Source organism: Scophthalmus maximus, chromosome 10 (assembly GCF_022379125.1).
Source record: "Scophthalmus maximus strain ysfricsl-2021 chromosome 10, ASM2237912v1, whole genome shotgun sequence".
Classification (NCBI taxonomy): domain Eukaryota; kingdom Metazoa; phylum Chordata; class Actinopteri; order Pleuronectiformes; family Scophthalmidae; genus Scophthalmus; species Scophthalmus maximus.
The window spans coordinates 1,571,543-1,594,847 of record NC_061524.1 but is presented as its reverse complement, the minus strand read 5'-3'; the positions used below and the strand labels follow the sequence as shown (position 1 = coordinate 1,594,847).

Sequence of the window (23,305 nt, the reverse complement as noted above, 5' to 3'; positions counted from 1 at the left end):
CCGGACGAATTATGTGGTAGTTAGTTGGAACGGTCGGAGACCAGCGCCGGGGCCGGCAGGGGTCACCGGGTCACAGCGTGATGACGACGAGGGTGGGGGGGTTGAAACACTGAAACCTTCTCTGAACCTTCACTCAGGTTTAATCCTGTCTGACTTTTTCTTTCCAGGGTTCTGGACCCAAAGAGCCAGTGAGACAGAAGAGGACCTGATATTGTGATAACACCCTCCAGTACCTGGACCCCATCCTCCTCCTCCTCCTCCTCCTCCTCTTCCTCCTCCTCCTCCTCCCTCCTGCCCGTCCTCCAGCTGAGGCCTCACCTGTTGGATCAGAGTTTTATCCTCTCAGTCCAGCACACGGAGCAGCTGATCAGACGGGAGCCAATCACAGAGCAAGGAGCAGTCGGGGGGCCCAGGTTCCGGTCCGGTCCGGTCCCGGTCTCAGTCCACGTCCTGCTGCAGGATGGCAGGTCTGTCGTTCTGTTTGGCTGCGGTGGCCGCCGCTCTCCTGCTGACCCTCAGAGCTGACGGTAGGACACATTCAAAATCTCACCTGTCAATCATTTAGAGGAGCGCATGTTTAACAGAAGTCTTCAACATCTGATCATATTTCTATTTACATGTAATTATAGGTTGAGAAACAGTTGAAAATAAATCAGAGGAAAATAAGATTCCTAAAAGTATTTGGTTTCAGGTGAGTGTCACCGAGAGCAGCTACACAATATGTTTCACATCCGCTTCCTCTTAAATAAAAAACAATATTCCACATTTTACTCGATTCAGAAGTTCAAACTCGACCACGTCGTTCGTTCATGGAGAAACTTCTGGAGCTGTGATTCATCTCCGACTGGTCGTTGGTTCCATCTGAGTTACTCATTAACTCTTTAGTCTGTTTTCCAGGGAGATAAGATGAACCTACAGTCTGACATTAGCATGAAGAGTCATTAACCCCCCCCCCCACACACACACACACACACACACACACACACACACACACACACACAGATCTGTATCTCCAGGCTTTTGTTGGAGCAGTGATTAAGTGTCAAGTGGCTGATAATGGAGAAAGACTTTGTAAATGAACCTCTCCCCCGTAGAAACAACAGACACGACTCAACCTGAAAAAGATCCCGTCAGTCGTGTGTTTGGGAAGTTTTTGTTCTCTGGCGGTGAATTCACTAAATACCTTTACTGACATATAATTATCTTCTTTAAACGTCTGCTCCTCAGGGAAACACTGTGCTTTTTAATTTCACTGCATTTAGGCTTCAGGCTGTAGTCGTTCTATTTTTCACTTCTAGTCAAGTCAAAGATCTGAAAATGTCATTTAAAATAACAATATTTTCGCGATAACTCTGTTAAATGTTTTGTTTCCATTGAGAATCACTGAAACATTTTCTATTTAAATGTATTTCTTTTTTTGTTAAATCTTTAGTTGTTTCTTTGACATTAAACTACAATATTTCCTCAAATGAAATACAAACAAATCGTCCTGTAATGCCGGGGGCGTGGCTAACGCACACAAACGAGTACCAGGTTTGAGTATGTATTTATTTTCCTGAGATTCAGGTAGAATTCCAAGTGAACTCCCTGAAACAAGAGGTTTTTCCACGAGACTCCCGCTCTGCTCCGCTGCAGGAAGCTGTTGAACTGATTGCTGCCGCTCTCACTTCCTCTCGGCACATTAACCGCTTCCTGTATGACACCGTACGAGCTCGTCCGCGGCGCTAAACGCTCCAAACAGCCATTGTTCTCCGGAAATATCCCCCAGTCCCTCCGGAGACATATCGGCCCTTTTGATCCGGCGCTTGTATTTCAGCTTGTCGCCGGGCGGCATGCGGCGGATTTCAAAAAGCTCATTTTTGATTTTGAGATATGAGGCATATGCAACATAACTGATAATCAACTAAGGATGAATCTGTCTTTGACTTTAAGGAGTGATTTATTAATCATAATGTTCCCAAGATGTGTTTTCAAATGTGTTTGGTTCTGTCCCACCAACCGTATAAATCACAAAGATAATCAGTACCAATATTACTGTTTATCAAATATCAATAAACATACAAATTGTTTCAGCATTAAAGTTGTTTTTAATGTTCAAATCATTATTTCTAAATATAAATTTACAAAATATTTGGATCTGCAACTGACAATTACTGATAATTTTGCAGATATTTTTTTCAATAAATAGTTTATTCTATAAAAAGTTTCCCAGATATCATATATATATATATATATATATATATATATATATAAGTGGATTTGATAACGGTGGTCGCGATAACATTTTCCTAAAATTATTCTTAAAACTGAAAAATTGAGTTTTTGGAAAACCAAAAAAAGTTTTTAAAAAAATGTGAGATTTAATATTATGATCAGTATCATCGAGCAGCATGATACGAACCAGAGCTTCTTCTTCCTGCTGCTTCACAGTAAAGGTTTTCTGCAGGTGACACATGCTTTTATTGTGAAGGAGTTGTTGTAGGTGTTGTCATGTGTTTGTCACAGAGTTAGCTCGTGCGTCGTTAGCGGTTAGCTAACTCTCAATAACATCACAGATATGAACATATTCTGCTGTATTTGTTCTGCAGCTCGGTTTTAAGATATTATGGAAGGAAAGGTTGAATAGAGACAGAGCGCTTGGCTTCATTTATACGTCACCGACGCCATGTTGTCGTCTTGACACGCCTCTGGTTCCCGTGGTGACGACCGTGCGCTGCCCTTCGTCCCACAAACAACTCAGAGGACACGTGACGGACGCAGAAAGTTCAAGACGCCTGCGTTCAGAACCAATGTCACTCCATGTGTTTGTTTAAGCGTGCGTGGGTGTGCCAGACGGGTGGGGTTTATCACCTGGGGGGTGTGTTTGTGGAGGTGGCGTAGATAACGGTGACTTTCAGATCGGCGTCCGACCTCGCTCCCCTCCACGCTCACTTCTTCACCTCCTCAGCAGCAGGGACGCGGCAGGAGTTAAAACGAGCGCCCCCCCACCCCCCGACTCGACCACATTCCTCTGGACCAGCGGTGGAATGTAACCGTACAGTGAACAGGCTGTTTCTCTTCACGTTGAGAGTAACATTTGTCATGTCGGAGGAAAACATCATGTCGAGTACAGATTTTCTTTTTACCCTTCTCTGTGACCATTTTCCTTTTGGCCCGTTTGTCTGCTGTGGTTTCAGTCGATCATATTGTCTTTGTTTGCGGACGGTGACTCATCGTTAAGTCATAAAGTCATAAAAGTTTCTCAGAGCGGTCAATGTTGTGTTCACTGACCTCACCAGATCCGAGCCTCCACGTTCAGTGTCACGCAGCAGCAACCGGGACAGAGCAGGACGTAAACAAGCGCCCTCCATCTTTTACCAGCAGCTCACACACACACACACACACACACACACACTACTTTGTTTCCTCTCGTGTGTTGAAGTCATTATATTTGTGCTCTATTATATATTTAATTTTTAGAGCTAAATCTAACAATTATTTTAATTTTTCCCATTTATCTCAGAGTCCGTATAAAGTATGTTATTAAAAACAGTTAAAACATGATGATTGTGGCTTCAGAGTCCAAATTTAATTGAATTGAATTTAGTTCAAAACCCCCAAAACTACATAAAACAAAGAAAAACATCAAATCTTTCATTTGTGAAATCTGCACTGACATTTTTCTTTCACTTTTCCTTCCTGAAAATAAATGAGACTAATCAATCAATCGACTAAATCTTCTAAAGTATAAGTTTTATAATCTTTAATACTCGTTAAACTGTATTAATAGTCAGTTCATCGTCAACTGACTCACAGTAGATATTTTCCTGTTTCCTTTATTTTAGTCGAAATATTTCATAACCCACATTTAGCTCATTTTATTTGATGTTTTCACCATCGATTCATCTCCTGGTCAATTTTTTCACAAGGATTAGCTACCAGTTTCTCTAACGAAGAAGATTTGATGTGTTTCTGTCGAACATGACACCGTTCAGATTTTGGACATAAAATCGACAAGTTACGACAAACATATGTCGACAAAACTAATAATAGATTTATTGATCAGCAAATGAATTGAATCCTTTGATGATCACGACAACTTCCAAAGAAAAGTACTAAAAAAAGCTCTGCTGTATTTCCTGTTAACTTTGACGTGTGAATCTTTCCATGTGAGCAGCTTCGTTCGTCTTTATTACTCCACATATTTGCAGACAGTGACTCATTGTCTGCTCAACTCGCGGTCGTAAAAGTTTCTGGCCGTGACTTCAGACCACACCGGCCGAAAAAACCCCCACTTGAACCTGAGCCGCTCGCCACTCTCACGTGTTCAGACGAACGCCGTTCTGCGTCAGATCAGAGCCGCTGCAGCATCACGCTCCCCTCTCCTGCTGGTGGTAGATAAACAGTCTGAAGAAGAAGAAGACGCGGAGCATCGCTGTGACTTTAAGAGTGTGATTACCCAGCGTGCTCTCTGCCAGACCTCAGTCTCCACTGTGGCTGCCGGCACAATTAAGCACACATGTGGAGGGAACACACAGAAACAGCAGCAGCCATTTCCAGCCTCCACAACCTTCCTCCTCCTCCTCCTCTCCTCTGCCTTGTCAGTCACAACGTCTGAGCCAATCACAGAGGAGAGAGGGAGGCAGGACGGCGAGAAACCTGTCCAGGAAGGTTTTCTTACGTCTAGACGGTGATGATGTCATCCAGAAGGGAAATGTGAAAACACACGTCGCCTGAAGAAGCTCATGGCCTTTTGAGTTTGACTGAAAGAGAGGAGGAAACGTATGGAGAGAAATTCGTCTCAAAATGTGTGACCACATATTTATATTTACATTTATTTTATATAGTATGTGTTCTATCGGTCGGTCTTCGCCTTTCACACACAACAGTATAAGCGCTTATGTTTACCTATATGAAATCTTTTATTTTACAGAATAAACAATGGCAGAAAAAATGTATGGTTACATTTTACGTAGAAATAAATTATTAAACTTGAATTAAGCAATAACTTAAGTCAAGTTTCTATATATTTGGTTTTATTTACTGTTATTCATGATAAAATTTATAGTGAAATAAAAACATTGAGCCTTACTTAAATGTATCTGTCATAAAGATTTGGTAAAAACATCTTAGTAATCATTGACAGATTAAAATAAATACATTTTGATACTGATAATGGCATTGGAAAATGCAGAAAAGTGCTCTCAACAGACAGGCCGAGCGGCTGTTTCCGCGGCGACCAGGTAGCTCAAAGCGCCGGTTCGTGTCCGGACACGACGACAACAACAACAACGTGTAGCTCAGTGTTTTTACACTGGAGAGAGAAACGAGGGATTTAGAGGAGGAGAGGAGATAAGAGAGGGACAATCAGAAGAAGGATGGAGGGATTAAACCGTCTCCTCCTCCGTCTGACCTCGTTATCTGCTCTGATAAAAATGAAAAGAATAAAGAACATTTAATCGTCTGTTATCTTTTACGTCTGGTCGTAAACTGAGCGTCTTTGGATTTGACCTGGTCGAACAAAACAACACACGTGACGACTTCACCAGAGGAAAGTCGAGGATCATTTGGAATAACATTGGTTTTTGTGATTAATAGCAATGACTCAATATTAGTAACTGAATGTTCGTGTAAAAAGAAAAGGTCAAAAGTCGGAAACAACAAACAACAAAAAATAACTTGACCACAAAAATCCGGAGCCGCTCACAGTTGTCGGTCTCTGGTCAGTATAAATAACCTGTGGTCCTTATATGGAGCTTCATCACTCCTCCTCTCTGTTGTCTGCTGATAGAGGAGGAATGTTTCACCTCCTGCAGGACGAGTGACTCTGATAAATCTGAGCTCCGCCTTCGTCCCCGAGTGCAGGAACTTTCAAACTGAACTTAAAGTGACAACTAGACGGGCGCTCTGAGACCGTATACATCCGCCGAGGTCAACGCCCCATCTCGCCAATTCCTGGATGTCATTTCACGTCCCATCCTTCCAACCAGTTTCGTAGAAATCCGTTGTGTAGTTTTTGCGTAATCCTGCTGACAAACAAAACCTCCCTGGAGAAACAACACGACGAATTCTGACTCAAACAAATAATCAGGCTGTTCTCAAATGCTCAAATCTGTGAACCTTGTGTCCGTCCAGCTGCAGGTCAGAACCCGGACCACGTGCTGCAGGGGACCGGGGTGAAACCAGAGGCCCGGCGGCCCGGCGAGGACTCCACCATCGCGCCCGAGGACGCCGCTCGGTTCCTCAGCTGCTACTGCTCCGGACACTGTCCCGAGGACGCCACGAACAACACCTGCCAGTGAGTAGAGACGACACAGTAGAACCTCGGACCGGAAGCAGCTGTGATGTGTCTGCTGTACGAACACAAAGTTACTGTTTCATCAACTGACAGCTCAGATTTACAGTCACGCAAAAAAGAAGTTAAAACTCAGACAGAAAGCTGTAGAACGAAGACGGTGGAGACCAAACAGAGAGAAATAGTGGAACTGACTATTGCTGTTAATACACAGTAATAATGATGTTCGTGTGTGTGTGTGTGTGTGTGTGTGTGTGTGTGTGTGTGTGTGTGTGTGTGTGTGTGTGTGTGTGTGTGTGTGTGTGTGTGTGTGTGTGTGTGTGTGTGTGTGTGTGTGTGTGTGTGTCCACAGGACGAACGGTCAGTGTTTCGCCATCATCGAGGAGGATGAGCACGGGGATTCCATCCTCACCTCGGGCTGCATGAAGTATGAAGGCTCACACTTCCAGTGCAAGGTACACATACACACACACACACACACACTTCATTCAAGATCCATGTGTAACCCGAATAAACACGACCCGTTAAAATAGTGTCCGACTTCCTCGCTTACTTCCTGTCAGGCCCCCTCTCCTTCTTCACCACACACACACACACGCACACACACACATGCACACACACACACGCACACACAAACACATAACGGTAACGTTATTCTCCATTTCTGATACGTCGGTGACGGAGGGAGGATCTCAACCCTGATTGCGTTTTGGCGACAACACGTACCTCAGATATTTCGTGAAGCGAAAAATGAAAAATGTTGTGCTGCGTTACTCGTTTAAGTTTTGGTTCTCTGTCCAACGTGGACGTCAGTGATGTCGGGAAAACGTCTACTCGTGGAAATAACTAGCGTCGCGTTCCGTGTGAACACACCATAACTCTCCCGGTTTATGCAGCTTGGTGTTTGATTGATTGATTGATTGATTGATTGATTGGATGGTGGGTGTGATTGACAGGACTCCCCCAAAGCCCAGACAAGGAGGACGATCGAGTGCTGCAACACCGACTTGTGCAACCGAGACCTGCAGCCCACGCTGCCCCCGCAGGCCCCCTCCGGTAACTGAGCAGCTCGTGGTTCAGGTGTGTTTCATCAAGGTGAAAGGTCAATACCGGCGTTAACCAGGTGGTTTATGTTTTTCCAGAGGGAAGCCCCCATTGGCTAGCCTTCCTCATCTCCATGACGGTCTGCTGCTGCACGCTGATCTGTGTCACCGTGGTGTGTTACTACAGGTGAGACCTCACCTGGACCCCTGCTTTACTCCCATTCTGTAGGTTCACTCCTCCTATAATATAGTGTGTGTGTGTGTGTGTGTGTGTGTGTGTGTGTGTGTGTGTGTGTGTGTGTGTGTGTGTGTGTGTGTGTGTGTGTGTGTGTGTGTGTGTGTGTGTGTGTCAGGTACAAGTGGCAGACGGAGCCTCAGCGGTATCACAAGGATCTGGAGCAGGAAGTCTTCATCCCCGTGGGCGAGTCGCTCAAAGACCTCATCCACCAATCACAGAGCTCCGGCAGCGGCTCCGGGCTCCCCCTGCTGGTAGGAGCACAGTACTGCACACACACACACACACACACACACACACACACACACACATACACACACACACACACACACACACACTCTCACTCAAACACATAACAGACTGAACATGAGTTATGAAGTTTGACATCCACATTTATGCAGAATACAATAATAAAAAACCTGCTGAATCCTTCTCCAGGTTTATATCTTGAAGTCTCATTTGGAGAAACATTTTTAAAACCTTATTTTCTTTTAACAAACGAAGCCACAGTTTTTAAAAGTGTCTAAACAAAAGCAGCTGCTCAGTGAATTCAGTCTGAACTTGGCAAAAACAAAAAAATGTTTTTGCAGCATAGATGCTTCCGTCAGGCAGATTTTCTCCTGGCGTGTTTTTAAAAAACTGATTTCCAGTTCTTTAACAAAATCAGTCTGGAAAAAAAGTTAACTGGCGGAGACGAAGAAGAACGAATTCATTTTCTCCATTTTTCTGTTATAAATCTTTTCATTATTGATTCATCTGCTGATTATTTTGTCAATGAATTAACTGGCAGGAAGAAAAAAAAACGTCTTGTTTTTTAAAAATGTATTTATAGTTCAAACGCAGAGATTTTCATGATAGACCAAAAAGAGAACATTTATGGCTTTTATTATACTTTCAAAACTGTTTCTGAGTTATTAACTTATCATTTTAGCTCTGAATAAAAGATTTGGGGACTTTTGTAGTTTGTCTGCATCGACACGTTGACTTATTCTGATATTGTGATTATAAATGTACTTTGATTTTCTTTCTGGAAGGATAATTTTCTTCCTCTTGGTTCTTTTTTGTCGTGGCATAAAACTGTCAAATACAAAAATACTATATATATGTACAATCTCTGCTCCGAGCATATTTCAAACGCTACTGAAAAGGGTTCAGAGGTCAAGTGTGAACCATCACGTGTCACTAAAACTCTTGACGAAAAGAAAAGTGCCGCTGTTGTTTCCCATATCCTAATTTTAATCAAATCTCCGCGTCCTCTCTCGTGTCTCCCTCAGGTGCAGCGGACCATCGCCAAGCAGATCCAGATGGTGCGTCAGATCGGTAAGGGGCGTTACGGCGAGGTGTGGCTGGGCCGCTGGCGAGGAGAGAAGGTGGCCGTCAAAGTCTTCTTCACCCGCGAGGAAGCCAGCTGGTTCCGAGAGACGGAGATCTACCAGACGGTCCTGATGCGACACGAAAACATCCTCGGTAAACGCTCACGCTCGTCTCTCACGTGGCTCCTGCCGCAGATTTAGATTTAAAGATAAAGTTGAAATATTCAACACGAATTTCGTGTCTTCTACGTCTCTTTACATACTTGAGGTGTATGTGAACTTCACTTTGAGTTTGGTGTGAACGCAGCATGTGGAGAATTTAATAATGTATAAAACTGAATCAAATCATACAGATATGAAATAATAATAGCTTCATGAGCCTTGAACGCCAGAACCTTTTAGTTTAGTTTAGTTCATAGTTGAGATATTTCCACTAAAGTCCGATTATAAGGGAAAAGGAGAAAGTCTTTATCCATTATTATCTCTGCTCATAGTTTTAATATTTTATACTTTTCAAGTAGCGATAAGTTCAGATAAGATCTGAACAATTCCGTAAAAATGTCCTCGACAACTTTTAAACTAATTCGTTGCCGTGAAATTGTTTCACGACTTACGTGGCACGAAATTCCCAAATCAAACGAGTTCTCTCTGAGAATCGCTCGCCGTCAGAGAAGTGTCTCACTGGTTGTTCTGACTCCGCCCCCCTCGCAGGCTTCATCGCAGCCGACATCAAGGGCACGGGCGCCTTCACGCAGCTCTTCCTCATCACCGACTTCCACGAGAGCGGCTCGCTGTGCGACTACCTGAAGCTGAGCACGCTGGACACGCAGACGCTGCTGCGCCTGGCGTACTCGGCCGCCTGCGGCCTCTGCCACCTGCACACGGAGATCTACGGCACGCAGGGCAAACCGGCCATCGCCCACCGGGACCTGAAGAGCAAGAACATCCTGATGAAGAAGAACGGCACCTGCTGCATCGCCGACCTCGGCCTCGCCGTCAAGTTCAACAGGTACAACGAGGCTTATTCATACGGAGGTTTCTGTTCTGTTGATGAACTATTATGTTTATGCCGAACCGAACGCTTTCGTAGACTCACACAAAAAAGTTCTTGAATCCAAACAAAGGTTTTTAAAATGTGGGACAAGCTGGACGAAAAAATTAGACCTGACGAACAAGCGTAATGCAAACAAAACTAAACCAGTTTCTCTTTTTGTTTTGTGTTGCCGCAGCGACACCAACGAGGTGGACGTCCCGCTGAGCACCCGGGTTGGGACGCGGCGCTACATGGCCCCCGAGGTCCTGGACGACAGCCTCAACAAGAACCACTTCCAGGCGTACATCATGGCCGACATGTACAGCTACGGCCTGGTCATCTGGGAGATGGCCCGTCGCTGCGTCACCGGAGGTAACACACACACACACATACACACTCACACACACACACACACACACACACACAGATTCTCCAGTTTGTTGAAGAGTTTAGTTGGGTGGCTCCACCTGCTGGTGAAAACGTGTCACCTCAGAAAGGGTTTTTTTACTCACAATAAAATATGAAATGTGTGTGTGTGTGTGTGACAGGGATGGTGGAGGACTACCAGCTGCCGTACTACGACACGGTGCCCTCTGACCCCTCGTACGAAGACATGCTGGAGGTCGTGTGTGTCAAAGGTCTTCGACCGACGGTGTCGAACCGCTGGAACGGCGACGAGGTGGGAAACGTCAGAGTTTATCATCTGGAGACGTTTAAATAACTTCATGAATTATTGATTATAAAATGTTTCTCTCCCCCTCCCTCCTCAGTGTCTCCGGGCGATGCTGAAGCTGATGTCAGAGTGTTGGGCTCATAACCCCGCCTCCCGACTCACCATCCTGCGAGTCAAGAAGACGCTCGCCAAGATGGTGGAGTCCCAGGACATCAAGATCTGACCTTCCTCCTCATCGTCATCCTCATCATCGTCCTGGTCTGCTGGATCCACCTGAACTCACACGACCTGACCTGGACCTGATCAGACCGGATCAGACCTGGACCGGATCAGACCCCGGTCTCGCCTTTCATCAGGAGGAGGAAGAGGAGGAGATTAAATGAATGAATGAATAAAGGACCCGTCTCAGGGCTGAACTATGCTCTTCCTCATCCTCCTCTTCCTCCTCCTGCTTCAGTCCGTCAGCTGGAAACAAACCTGGAGTCCTTCCTCCTCCTCCTCTTCCTCGTTCTGTGCAGCCGGTTTGACGCTTTCTGTGAAAGCCAAAAGAGACGATTTAATAATTTTGCTGGCGACTCTTTGTTGGGGGCGGAACTCTTCATGCTCGTGAATGAAAAGATGTTGTTTTTTCAGGACCCGCCTCCTCCAGCCTTCCTCCTCCTCTTCGGCCCGTTGTTTTTGATTTCCTCTTCAGGACTGAGTTCTCCTGCCATATTGAAATATATCTCCACTCTGACAGTAGAGTTAAATATACAGACAGAAATAATAAGGTACTATTATTATATAATGTGTGTAAATAGATGTAATAAGATGTAATGAGATGCGGCGCCTCCTCCTCCGACACTGAGCTGCAGTGTGTCGACGTCCGGCCGCTAACGGGACGAGAAGGAGTCGCCGAGGAGACGTCCACCGTCCTGTCTGTCTGTCTGTCTATCTGTCTGTCTGTCTGTCTGTCTCTATCTCTCTCCTGTCTGTTTGTCTGTCAGCATCCTGTCTGTCTACCGTCCTGTCTGTCTGTAGATTGTTGTCAGACAGTTGTAAAGTTGCTGCTCTGAGTTAAATCCTCGGTGGTTGAAGCCAAAATGATCCCAGAGTCGAAACCTGTTTTTGTATCGTAGAGGAAGAAAAGTAAAACCAGGAAACTGATGAAAGGTTGGATTGATGATCTAAAGAAAATGTTTTCGTAGATCCCAGTTATCAAAATTGAATCACCGATTTTTTTTTTCTCGACTCTTTTGTCTCTGAAGAAGATAAAGAGACCAAATTGAATGTGAATTTATGGTTGAATATTTTACTATTTTTTTATATATTTTGATCCCAAGTATTTTTTTGCAAACACCTTTTGTTATTTGAAAGTCCGTAATTTGCGTCCTGGGGTACAAGTAAAAGTACAACAGTGTAAATTTTCTCGATTACAGATAAATGATCATTTAAAGCGAAGAAAATTTTATGATTCTTTTGAACAAATGTTGAACGTTTTGTGCCTCAAACTAAAGTGGAAGTTTCAGAAAACTGAAACACTCAGGTTGGTGAGTTAATGTTCATCTCACCTCATTTAATTAAGAGTAAGAAACCTAGAATTTCCCAATTCTTCCTGAAGCTTCACTTTGGCTCCTCCCACCGAGGTTCAACTTGTTCAGTCAGATTATTATTAAAATAAACTTCCTTCATTTACTACAAAAAAATGTAATCCAGCTTCTTCAAAATAAAGCAGGAAAAAGTTTCTTCCTTCTTTCCAGAAAAAACCTGGTCATTGAGAAGAGATTGAACTAAAGTGTCCAGAAAGAGAAGTTAACCGTTCGCACAGTAGTAATATTTAAGAGCAGTAACTTTAGTGTTTTTCTGTGTATTGAATATGAAAGAAAAGCCCCAGTATATAGAATAATCTCTAATATGTAAAAATCTTTCATGTTTTGTTTTGTACAGCATCTTGTTCGGTGCCTTATGAGTTTACCAAGGAAAATGAAAAACTCTGTATTCAGTCTGTCCAATGTAACAATTTTTAAGTAAATAACCTTATTTTAGTAAACAAACGCTGTGTACGATCTCATTCTTTTTATATCTTTTGGTTTGAAAGAAGAAAATTAGATTGGTGATGAATTTAAATTTAAAAAATTCAGTTTATTTTTTATTCTAACAGAATTTTACTTTTATGGAAGCCCAGGAAAAAAACATGGATGAAGTCATTCTTGTTGTAGGTCGCTATATTTTAACAAAGGGTAAAATATTTCCCCCAAAAAATTTTACTTAAATGTTAAAATAAATGAAATGAAAATCGCTAAAAATGTTGACTTGTAAATTATTAAGATTTACATATACGAGTGGTTTGGTTCATCAAATAAGTTTTATAGCGTAAAATTATAAATTTTTGACCTTTCAACTTATTGTGACTTAGTTTTCATCTTGAGAATATTTTGCCTTAGTCGCCTGAAATATGACATTTTTTACTTAAATTAGAATTTTAACCGCGAGACACATTTGTGTATTTATACGTTACAAGTCTTCTCCCAACATGAATGAGCTTCCATGTAGATCAGAGGATGTTTTTCCTTGCAGCGTTCAGACCGTCTTTGAACACACCACTGATGCTGCAGGTGATGTTCAGTCTAAACCAGATCATTGATTGATCCAACTGGACTACGTGAAGTTTAATATCAACTTTAATAACCAGAATCATCAAGTTTTTTATCAAAAATTGTGAAACGATGTGCTAGGTAAAAACGACTGAGTCTGAGTTTATTCAAACGTTTCCGTATTTATTGTACACGTCTACTTGTCCTCAGGTTTGTTGAAGCAGTACGTGAGGCAGCACTTTCCACAGTAGTGACGGTCGAAGTGACTCGCCATGAAGACGCCGGCGCCGCACTCGTCGGCGGGACACTCGCGCCTCAGCCGGTGGATTTTACCGTTCTCATCCACCTGCAAACACAAAACATGATAAATATTCAAACGCTCCTCGTTAACTTGTGGTCGTGACTCAGACGAGACGGCGGCGTGACGTTTGTACCTTGTAGTACTTGAGCACCGCAAGCTTGACCTTCTTCCTCTTGTGCTTGTTCTTCTTGGGGGTGGTGTAGGACTTCTTCTTCCTCTTCTTGGCACCACCGCGCAGCCTCAGCACCAGGTGGAGCGTGGACTCCTGGGAACAAACACCGAACACGGGAATTCAACCAACAACTTCGGTCCAGTTCAGCCATGAGATGTTCGAACACAAGCAGCGGAGTTAACTATAATTATTAATAGTTCACCTTCTGGATGTTGTAGTCGGACAACGTGCGCCCGTCTTCAAGCTGCTTTCCAGCGAAGATCAGCCTCTGCTGATCGGGAGGGATTCCTGCAGGAGGAGGAAACACGGGAGTCAAACACCGACGGTGATACGGTCTGCATCCGACAGACGTGAACCTCAAACTGATGCTGCGTTCCATTGTAGCTCAGAACTCGGAGATCGTGAGTCGGGAATTGTAAGTGGAAAATCCCGACCCCGACCTCCGGGTCCGAGATATGATGGAGCGCAGCATGACATCCACGTTTCACTCATCGTATCACGACTTAGAGGTTTGTAAAAACTACAACTCCCAGAATCCTCCACAGAACCAAAGTATTATATTCACATTAATCCGACAATCGTTTGTCCATGAAAAGAAAAGGCGTTTCCTTCAGTTTCCTCGATTCAAAGATCTTCAACCATCAGTTGTTGATGTTAGGCTGAAAATTATTTTTAGGACATGAGGAAAATGTGTTTTTTAATGATTGAACAAAGTTCATGAGAATAATATTTGTAAAATCCACCAAAAATAAATCGTAGATTCATTCATATAGTTTAAAAATGGGGGGAAATATACATTTGTACATTTACGTAAAACTTCCTAAACTGCACGTCCTGTAGTTTCATCCGTTACACTGTCGTGATCTGATTAGATGTTTACACAAAATGATTGATCTGGAAAAGTTCCTTATAACTTTGTCAGATAAAAGTATTAGAGTAAAATAGTTTCATGTTTGCCTCAGGAGTGAAAAGGTACAACATGGTACAAGTACGTGAACTCAGTAGCTGTCAATCACTTCACTGCTCAGAGTCGATCCCAAAACATCAGATCGACTCTGATCGATCCGCGTCTGTAGATGGACAGAGTCACGGAGGAGGAGGAGGAGGGACGAGGTACCGACTCACCCTCCTTGTCCTGGATCTTGGCCTTGACATTCTCGATCGTATCTGAAGGTTCAACCTGTGATGAAAGAAAAAGAAAAGCAGCGTCGACACGTGAGGACCCGGAACCTTCCACTACCCGGTCACAGAAACGACCACATCCTCGGTTCACTACTCGGGGACGAATCTCCACAGCGACACGACGAGTTATTGTTGCGTTAGAAACGTTCATTTAAGATTTAAAGAGTCGAGCACACGGTCACACGTGTGGACGGTGACGTCGGCTACTAGCTTAGCCACTTAGCTTTAGCCACTTAGCTACTAGCTTTAGCCACTTAGCTACTAGCTTTAGCCACTTAGCTTAGCTTCTACTTTAGTCTTATGACAGAAGACAGAAGCGACACAGCTCAAGTTTTAATACTTTAAATCACCACACGACTTCATACAAGTCTAACGAGCAGGTTTAATGTGGCGCTTCCGGTTCTAGTTTGACAGTAACGCGAGTGAAACTCCAGCGGCCGCGGCGCCGCTCGGCCCCGGCCACGTCCCCGGCTCGGCCCCGGTCACCCACCTCGAGGGTGATGGTCTTCCCCGTGAGGGTCTTGACGAAGATCTGCATCCTGGCGTTTCAACCCACCTGCGCGGACACAAACACGGGGCGTTAACGGTGTCGCCTGCGGCTGAAACCGGGACGTTAAAATGGGTTATTGGTTGATAAAAGTGCGTCGCGGCGCGGAGCTCGTTCTTACCGCAGGCTCGGTCCTGATGGCGGATCACGAGAAGAGGGCTTTCCGTGGAGGCGACGGGGTTTTCTACGCGCGTTTGCACGGGGAGTTGGGGGTGACCGCTTCGGCGCCTGATCAAAAAAACCAAAAACCGTTAATGTCAAATGTATATTATTAATAAATATAAATAAATCATTTCCACGGGTTACAGGCAGGAATGGGGTGTTTGAAAAACACCAGATGCTTATGATTTATTAATTTATTTGATTACCTAATATGTATTATTTCTTTGTCTATCATTCTCTTTTGTGTAAATAATAATGTATATTTTTAGGTATTTTATTCTGGGAATATGGGAGTTGATATGTAAATATGTATATATTTGTGCTCATATGTTTGTATGTGTACATGTGTATATATGTATGTTTGTATATGACAATATAAGATAACTAGACAATATGATTAAGATATATGAAATTGGTAATGAATTTATTTTTATTGAAAATGAGGATAACTATATCAGTAATGAATTTAGAGATACAGATACAAATTATATTAACTAAAGTATAGATTTCAATCAATAAGGAAGCTGATTAATTATTAATTATACATGAATTACTTGGGGTGAGATTAAATAAGTTTTTCTTCTCTACAGGTAAAGCAGCAGGTGTTGGACAGTTACTTTTTGCTTGATGCTGTTATTGTTTGTGAATATCACTCGTCTGTATCTCTCCACTCAACACATTTCCAGCAGACAGAGAGGATTGAAAAAATAAGACAACAACAGGCGTTTCGCTGTAGGTTGCGCTGTAACCACAGCAACGCCATTATTTGCAAATGGCGCCTCGGTGAAGTTAAGTGCGAATCATTTTCTTTGTTAAATGTCTGAGCCACAAAGGTCGTCCAGCGGCGGCTCGACTCCCCCGGGAGGAGACGACGACGGCCGGACGTGTCTTCGCTCCCTGCGCCAGTTCGTCGATCAGGAGAAAGTTCACCTGCGCTGCGCGGCGCGCGGACCGGAAGAGCTGCGCTACGTCATCTACCGCTGCGCGTTCACCAAGGTGGAGGAGCTGGAGGTCTTAATGGTTCACGGGGAGAATGTTGTGGTTTTATTAATATTTGATATATATTTCATTATTGTTAAGACACAAAAAACAGCTTTAAATGAGGACAACATGACGACTAACATGCATAAAGACAACAGAGTAACTCGTGATTGACAGATCATGTATTACCAACTTTTCTGGGGGGAAAAAAATCATTTTTCAAGCAAAAATACCAAATATTTCATGATTTTAACTTCTGCTGCTGTTTCTTTTTCTTTAAATATATTTGCTAAATAATGTCAAGGTTTCCACTGTCGATTGGAAAAAAAGAGCATTATGAATTTGTCACTATAAAAAAAAAATATATATAATCAATTGATTATTGGAGAAAAGAATCAGCAGATTGATCCAATAGTAAAAATATGAAATGGTTGGAAGACTAAATAACATAAGACAAATAGTACTAGTACTAGTACTAATACACTCACAGGGTCCATTTCTGGCAACTGATTTCATGTAAATTCTTTACATTTATATTCATATTCCTTATTCTTTATCTATCTATCCATCTATCTATTATCTATAATGGCTTGTATTAGTACTTTTACTCGAGTGAAGAATCTGAATATTTCTCCCACTTCTGGGGAAATCTTTTGAAAAATCTTCTTCTTTCTGCTGAATTCCCGAATTCCAAGACTTTAGTTTTAGAAAGTGAAGCAGTTGGATGATGATGTGACCGTCTGCGTCACTTCTATATCCCTGGTGCAAACGTGTCACGAAGCAGATTCTCGAGCTTCCTCCTCCTCTTCTTTCCTCCTGACAGGTGATCGCTCGAGCGACGACCTACAGGAGGCTGCTGTCGACCATAAAGGCCGAGTACGACGAAGTCATCGTGGAGCTGAAGAGGAGGGAGGCTGGTGCCGAGGCGGCCCGGCGAAATCTGGCGGCCTCGACGTCACGTCCAAGATCACTGATGACCTGCCGGAGACGAGCCGAGCAGCTGAGGGACAGGTGTGTGTGTGTGTGTGTGCGCGCGCGTGTGTGTGTGACAACTACAACACGAGTAAAAGGCAAATTTAACAAATCACGAATTTAGTTTGTTCTTGTTTTTAATTGTTTCTTTAACCAGAATCTCAGACCTTCAGAAGGACACGTCAGAACTCCAGGAGGAGCTGAAGAGGCAGAAATCATGTGAAGAGCAGCGCACGTGGATCCCTGGTACTGTACCACTGACACCGATCATCACACCCGACTGTATAAAAGTTTATTACGTTGTATGCTCTGTTAGAAACGTCTGTGTCACTTCCTGTCACGCGTCTCAGGTTTGACGGTGGCCGAGTCCGGGGATGCTGAGGCTCTTGACGAGCACCTGAGGCACCTGGAGGCCCAGAGCGCCGCTCTGCTGGACAGGAAGAGCCGCTGCGTCTCTCTGGAGGTCAAAGGTGAGCTGGACGCCGAGCTGCAGGCCGCTGGGCGTCGCCGAGACGAGCTGAGCGCCGAGAACCACCGACTGAAAGTCCTGTAAGTTTTACAAACATCTTAAATCTCAAGGAAAACTTTGACGGTTTCACGTGGACGTCGTCTTGAATCGTCGTCCACTGAGCTGTTTTCTCTTTCTGTGGTTACAGACACAAGCGTCTGAGGCTCGTGTGCGAGCGTCTGGAGGACGAGGGGCGTCAGGTTCCTCTGGAGGAACTCCTGAGTTCCACTCTGGAGAACATCAGACGGATCAGCGGTGAGACTCTGCCGCCATCCAAAGACTTTTAGATTTAATTTGAGAGAAAACATTTGGGAACAGGACGTTTTAGTGTCTTGTGATGGGAAAAAAAACTGCTTCCCGTTTGTTCTGCAGTGACGGACGACGACAGCCGCAGCATTGACGCCGAGCTGTTCGGGGACGAGGAGCCGACCGGGGTGGACGGGTCCGAGCTGGTGGCCGATCACCTGGACAGGTGCTGCGTTCAAGAACAGGTTTTTGCGATTAAGTTGATGTGAGAACTCTCTCTGACTCCCTCTCTCTCTCTCTGACAGGTTTAATGAGCTCTTCGAGTCGGCTCAGTACGAAGACGCCGCTCTCGTCGCCGCCAGGTCTCCTGGAGGAGTCCTAAGGAACCTGGACACCATGGAGATGTTTCAAGGTGGGCAACACACACACACACACACACACTCGCACACACACACTTATATATAGACAAGTTTCCTGTTGAGAGACCCTGCTCTGAGTCTTCATCATCACTGTTCCTCCTTTAGAGGGTTGTATGTTGCAGAGGAGACGTTCTACTTCCTGTTTACACCTGGATGGTCACGTGACGTGTGTTTTCAGGTGTGTAAGCGTGGACCGATAACGGTTTATCGTATTTCGTTCTCCTCCTCCCAGGTGTGACGGCCCCCCCGGGGTCGGTCCCCCCTCTGCTCCTCTTCTTCCAGGCCCTGCTGGTCACTGTCCCGTCTGGCGTGGAGCTGTCGGCCGACCTCTCGCTGCACTGCGTCCCTTTCGCCCTGCGGAGCGGCGCCTCGCAGCTCGTCGCCCACGCCGTCACTCAGAACAAGTAAACAACAACAACAACAACACAAAACGATCCGTGTGATCTGATCTCTGCCGCTGCTGCTTCACGTCTCGTATCTTCTCAGACTGACCTTCTCCGAGCCGCTGGGCGACGTCCTCACCGAGCACGCTCAGGAGAACCCCGGCGTGGCCGACCTGTGCCTGGCGTTGGCCACGCTTGTCTACCAGGCTTGCGGGCAGAGCAGGAAGTCTACACTGATCATGTGCAGGAGAGGCCTCGTCCACAGCGCCGCCGAGTTCATGAGCCACTGCACAGACCTCACAGCTGGTGTGTGTGTGTGTGTGTGTGTGTGTGTGGAGGGTCTTGACTTCCTAATAATGCATGATGGGAAATCTGTTGAATCTGTTTGCTAGTTTTCTCTCTCTCTCTCTCAGAGGACTTTATCTGGGTTGTGTGTCGCTCGCCCGGCGGCCTCCCCCTCCTCAGGCTGTTGACGGAGCCTCGGTGCGGGGGCCGGGCAGCCATCTTGTCCGTGGGCGGGGCCTGTTCCGCGCTGCTGGTCGACCCTCAGCGGCGTGAGTTAGCGCTGCGGCTCCTGGACGACTTCGTCGGCCGAGGACGAGGTGCGGCGATGCAAAAAGATTCCTCGAGTCAAACTTTATGTTCACAGCAACACCTGAATTTAAATTCTGATGATTTAATAAGACAAACAACCTGACCTGAGGTGACCTCTGTGTGACCTCCGACTTCTCAGGGGTTCTGGAGGACGTGATCTTGCAGGACAGTGACTCTTCGGTGGACGTCTGGATCCACGTGGCCTCTCTGTGCTCCGAGCTGCAGCGTGCCGACCTGAGCCGGGCCGTCCTGTCCGTCCTGCTGGACCAGGGCGGGACCAGGGTCCTGACGCCGGACCTGGAGGGAGCCCGCCTCATGGAACACGTGTTCATGTGACTTTCAATGACGTCTGTGTGGTGAAATTTGAAGTTTTAAGGTAATAAATCAGCCTTAAGAAGAACCTAATAATAAAAAACTGTTGTATTATTCTACAAGGACTCATGTTTTCAGTTTGTCCGTCAGTCTGTGCTAATGTTTTTTAACTGTTCTGAATCAGCGCTCATCGTCAGAAACATAGACATGTTTGTCAGAATCACAGACAGGCCCCTCCCTCTGCTGCCCAGTTGACCTTTCTGACCTTTAAACTTTGGTTGATGTCAGTAAAATGACTCAGGTAGAAAATATAACTGGAACAGAGGCGTGTGAAAACCAGCAGGTGGCGATCAGGTTCACAAAGAGAAGCGGAGATGAAAGTGGACTTCAAAGTTCAGAGGTCAGGAAATTCTTACCGAACAATAATAAAAAAAAATGTAATTATTCAAATGAAATTGTTTCCACTGTTCTCATGATCTCATCATGTGAACAGAAAACCTCAGGAACCTCATGTTTCAAATTTTTCCCAAAGTTTGATGAAAAACAAAGAACAGACGACTAAAATCTGGCAGAGCAGGAAGTTACTCTTTGTCCTGTTCAGGGTCACAGGTCGCTGGACATCTCCCAGCATGCACTGGATTAAGACAGCTGGTCTCCATCTGTCTTACGACTGACACACGTTCTGTTTGTCTCCCTCTCACGGCCGGAGGAGGAGGAGAGAGAGCGTCGTCACCTTCGGTAACAAGAGGCTGAGAAAGAACCAGAGAGACGATGGAGAGAGAACGAGAGTAGAGGAGCAGAGCGAAGAAAAAAGATGCTGACTCACAACCTGCCTGACTCCAACACATCACACTGATCCCCCCGCAGTGTGTGTGTGTGTGTGTGTGTGTGTGTGTGTGTGTGTGTGTGTTAGAGAGAGAGAGAGATGCTGGACCAGCATGACACAGCTTCTTTTCACTTTCTGTCACCATCTCCCCCGCCCCCCCTTTTCTCCCAGGATGCAGTGTGGACAGTGAGACAGCATTAAAAGGTGACAGAGTCGTTTCTCTGGACATGTACACGTTCATGTGTCGGACTTTCCACCGACTCGTCAGGTGAAACACTGGACATGAGATGAGGAGGGTGCGAATCTGAAAATGGTCCTCACAGAAATAGAAGAACACATGCCTCAGTCTCGGGGGGGGGGGGCGGTTACACAGCACTTTTAACTTTCTCTGCAACCGATGCCTGAGTATTTATAACACAAACACACACACACACACACACACACACACACACACACACACACATACATTGTAAATTGTCCCTTTTGGGGACATCACACAGATATCAAACTATTACCAAATGGGGACATGACCTTTGACCAATTAACTGATCTTTAGTCTGAAATGTGTCCCATTTGTCCCCTATGAGAGAGACAGACACACAAACAAACACACACACCTTGTCAGACTTTATCTCCCTCGTCTCCTCCCCTCCAACTCCTGACTGAGCGTATTACATCAGGAATGTGTGTGTGTGTGTGTGTGTGTGTGTGTGTGTGTGTGCGTGTGTGTGTTGATTCCAGTGGATTTTTCCATCATGGATTAAAATATTCTGCAGAGCTGCCACATGCCTCATGGAGAGAGATATATCTGCTGTGGGGGGGCGAGTGCGTGTGTGTGTGTGTGTGTGTGTGTGTGTGTGTGTGTGTGTGTGTGTGTGTGTTATTTTTACTGTTGTAGCTGCAGGTCGAGCCTCCAAGGGTCAAAGGTCAGCTTGTATTGTGTTTTTTTCTCAGATCCTTGTTTTTCTCTGAGAGTCGGTGGATCGTTCGACCTCATGAGGAAATAAAACCAGGCGAAAAGTTCAGAAGGAAAACGTCTCCTGGGTGGGACTGAGAACCAGACATTAACGTCTGAAACATGTTGTTACCTGTTGTGAAAAAAATCTTTGGCTCGATAATTGAGCAGCATATTGAATAACTCAGGCTGCAGTTTGGGTTTTATTTTAGACACAAGCGTCATTTTTACTTTGGAATCCAAGAAAATTATGCCACAGTATCTTCTCACCTGAGCGTTTTGGGTCAGTGGTTCATTTTCATTTACTATAAACAAACTTCCCTCATATTCTTTTGCACAAACTTCTTCTACCAGTCATAAAGTTATACAGTATCCCAGGACACACATCTGCCGTTTGGACAGACACGTCAAGGAAACCTTCTTTGTACTTGGGTCATTTAAGCCCTCGTACATATTGTCACCTGTTTTTCATTCATTTATTATCATAATTCTTGTATTGTCCTGTGTGAATGTAGCGATGCTATCGTCCTGGCCAGGCCTCCCTTGGAAAAGAGGCTGCTAATCACATTTCAGTGCAAAATATCGTTTTTTTATTCCTGCTACAAGTTGTATTGCAACTTAAGATACATAATAAAAATGAGAAAATAAAGTATGTAACTATAAAGTTCTAGAAAGTATTTGTAAAGTGAGAACTCCATCTTTACTTGCTGCTGAGTTACATGGATTTATCAACAATCATAAACCCTGGTCCGTTCTACATCATACTTTCGGTACTTAAAGTATATTTTGATGCCTAAACGTTTTTTGTTTGTTTAAATTGCGTCAACACGACTGACTCCTTCACTGTACTACTGCACAAAAGTTTATTCAAATATAAAAAAGTTTCATATTACTTCTGCTGCCTTTTTCTTCGTGTGACTCTATAAGATGGAGTTCAAGCTACAAAAACTAGGCTGCCAAATTTCATAAACTGGTGAAAAATGTCGATCGTGTTTCCCAAAACCTCCAAGATGATGTTTTGTTTTGTCCACACACCAAAGATATTCAGTTCACTGTCACAGAGGAGCAAAGAAACCAGAAAATATTCACATTTCAGAAGCTGAAATCAGAGAATTTTGACTTTTTATTTTCATAAAAACTACTTGAACCGATTATCGATTATCAAAATAGTTGGCGATTAATTAAGTAGCTAATTACTAATCGATTAACGGTTGCAGCCCTTAAGAAAATGCAGGGGGGGGCTAAATGTGGAGACAAAATGTACACTTTTGACAGAACTTGCAGAGCTTAACTTTATGAATGTTGCACAGAGGAACAGCTTCTTCAAAGCACCAAACTTCAGGAAATGATCGAAATGAAGTAAAATAAAACCTGATTTAAAAATCAAGGACATCCAGTGGAGAAAGTACAAAGTGATCAGTGGGAGGGAACATGTTGCTCCCGCAGGGAGGAGGCCTGAGTACAGTCGAGCACGTTATGTAATATTTGCCCCGTTGGAGCAGAAGTTGTCTGACTCCAGCTTTCTGCTCCTCCTCCACTTCTACGGAGCGCTTCTGGTGGGGGGCGGGGCCAGCGTCTTGCTTTCGGGCTCTGATTGGCCA

General features: G+C 44.5%; 3 protein-coding genes across 5 annotated transcripts in view; 2 read left to right on the top strand and 1 right to left on the bottom strand.

Annotated features, from left to right (window-relative positions):
* LOC118283555 (bone morphogenetic protein receptor type-1A) overlaps positions 1-12,604 on the top strand; it is a 34,058-nt gene extending 21,454 nt beyond the window's left edge. For all 3 annotated transcript variants that reach the window (XM_035605664.2, XM_035605665.2, XM_035605666.2), the window contains 11 exons: positions 168-527; positions 6,115-6,277; positions 6,627-6,729; positions 7,231-7,330; positions 7,417-7,504; positions 7,671-7,806; positions 8,827-9,019; positions 9,577-9,874; positions 10,095-10,270; positions 10,447-10,577; positions 10,669-12,604. In XM_035605664.2, coding sequence (XP_035461557.1) covers positions 461-527; positions 6,115-6,277; positions 6,627-6,729; positions 7,231-7,330; positions 7,417-7,504; positions 7,671-7,806; positions 8,827-9,019; positions 9,577-9,874; positions 10,095-10,270; positions 10,447-10,577; positions 10,669-10,794 — 1,581 coding nt within the window. In that variant the 5' untranslated portion in view covers positions 168-460 and the 3' untranslated portion in view covers positions 10,795-12,604. The remainder of the gene's footprint in view (positions 1-167; positions 528-6,114; positions 6,278-6,626; positions 6,730-7,230; positions 7,331-7,416; positions 7,505-7,670; positions 7,807-8,826; positions 9,020-9,576; positions 9,875-10,094; positions 10,271-10,446; positions 10,578-10,668) is intronic.
* A 702-nt stretch (positions 12,605-13,306) lies between these two features.
* On the bottom strand, positions 13,307-15,574 carry rps27a (ribosomal protein S27a). Its single transcript, XM_035605667.1, has 6 exons — positions 15,468-15,574; positions 15,290-15,355; positions 14,743-14,797; positions 13,820-13,905; positions 13,579-13,710; positions 13,307-13,490 (listed from the first exon to the last, which is right to left on the bottom strand). Exons 2-6 carry the CDS (start codon positions 15,335-15,337, stop codon positions 13,341-13,343), a joined length of 471 nt encoding a protein of 156 aa, XP_035461560.1. The 5' UTR covers positions 15,338-15,355; positions 15,468-15,574; the 3' UTR covers positions 13,307-13,340.
* Positions 15,575-15,890: 316 nt separating this feature from the next.
* On the top strand, positions 15,891-20,042 carry LOC118283554 (clathrin heavy chain linker domain-containing protein 1-like). The gene is made up of 11 exons (XM_035605662.2): positions 15,891-16,504; positions 17,313-17,500; positions 17,619-17,707; positions 17,812-18,010; positions 18,118-18,224; positions 18,342-18,441; positions 18,521-18,627; positions 18,867-19,038; positions 19,121-19,323; positions 19,431-19,619; positions 19,751-20,042. Exons 1-11 carry the CDS (start codon positions 16,325-16,327, stop codon positions 19,945-19,947), a joined length of 1,731 nt encoding a protein of 576 aa, XP_035461555.2. The 5' UTR covers positions 15,891-16,324; the 3' UTR covers positions 19,948-20,042.
* Positions 20,043-23,305: the final 3,263 nt, after the last annotated feature.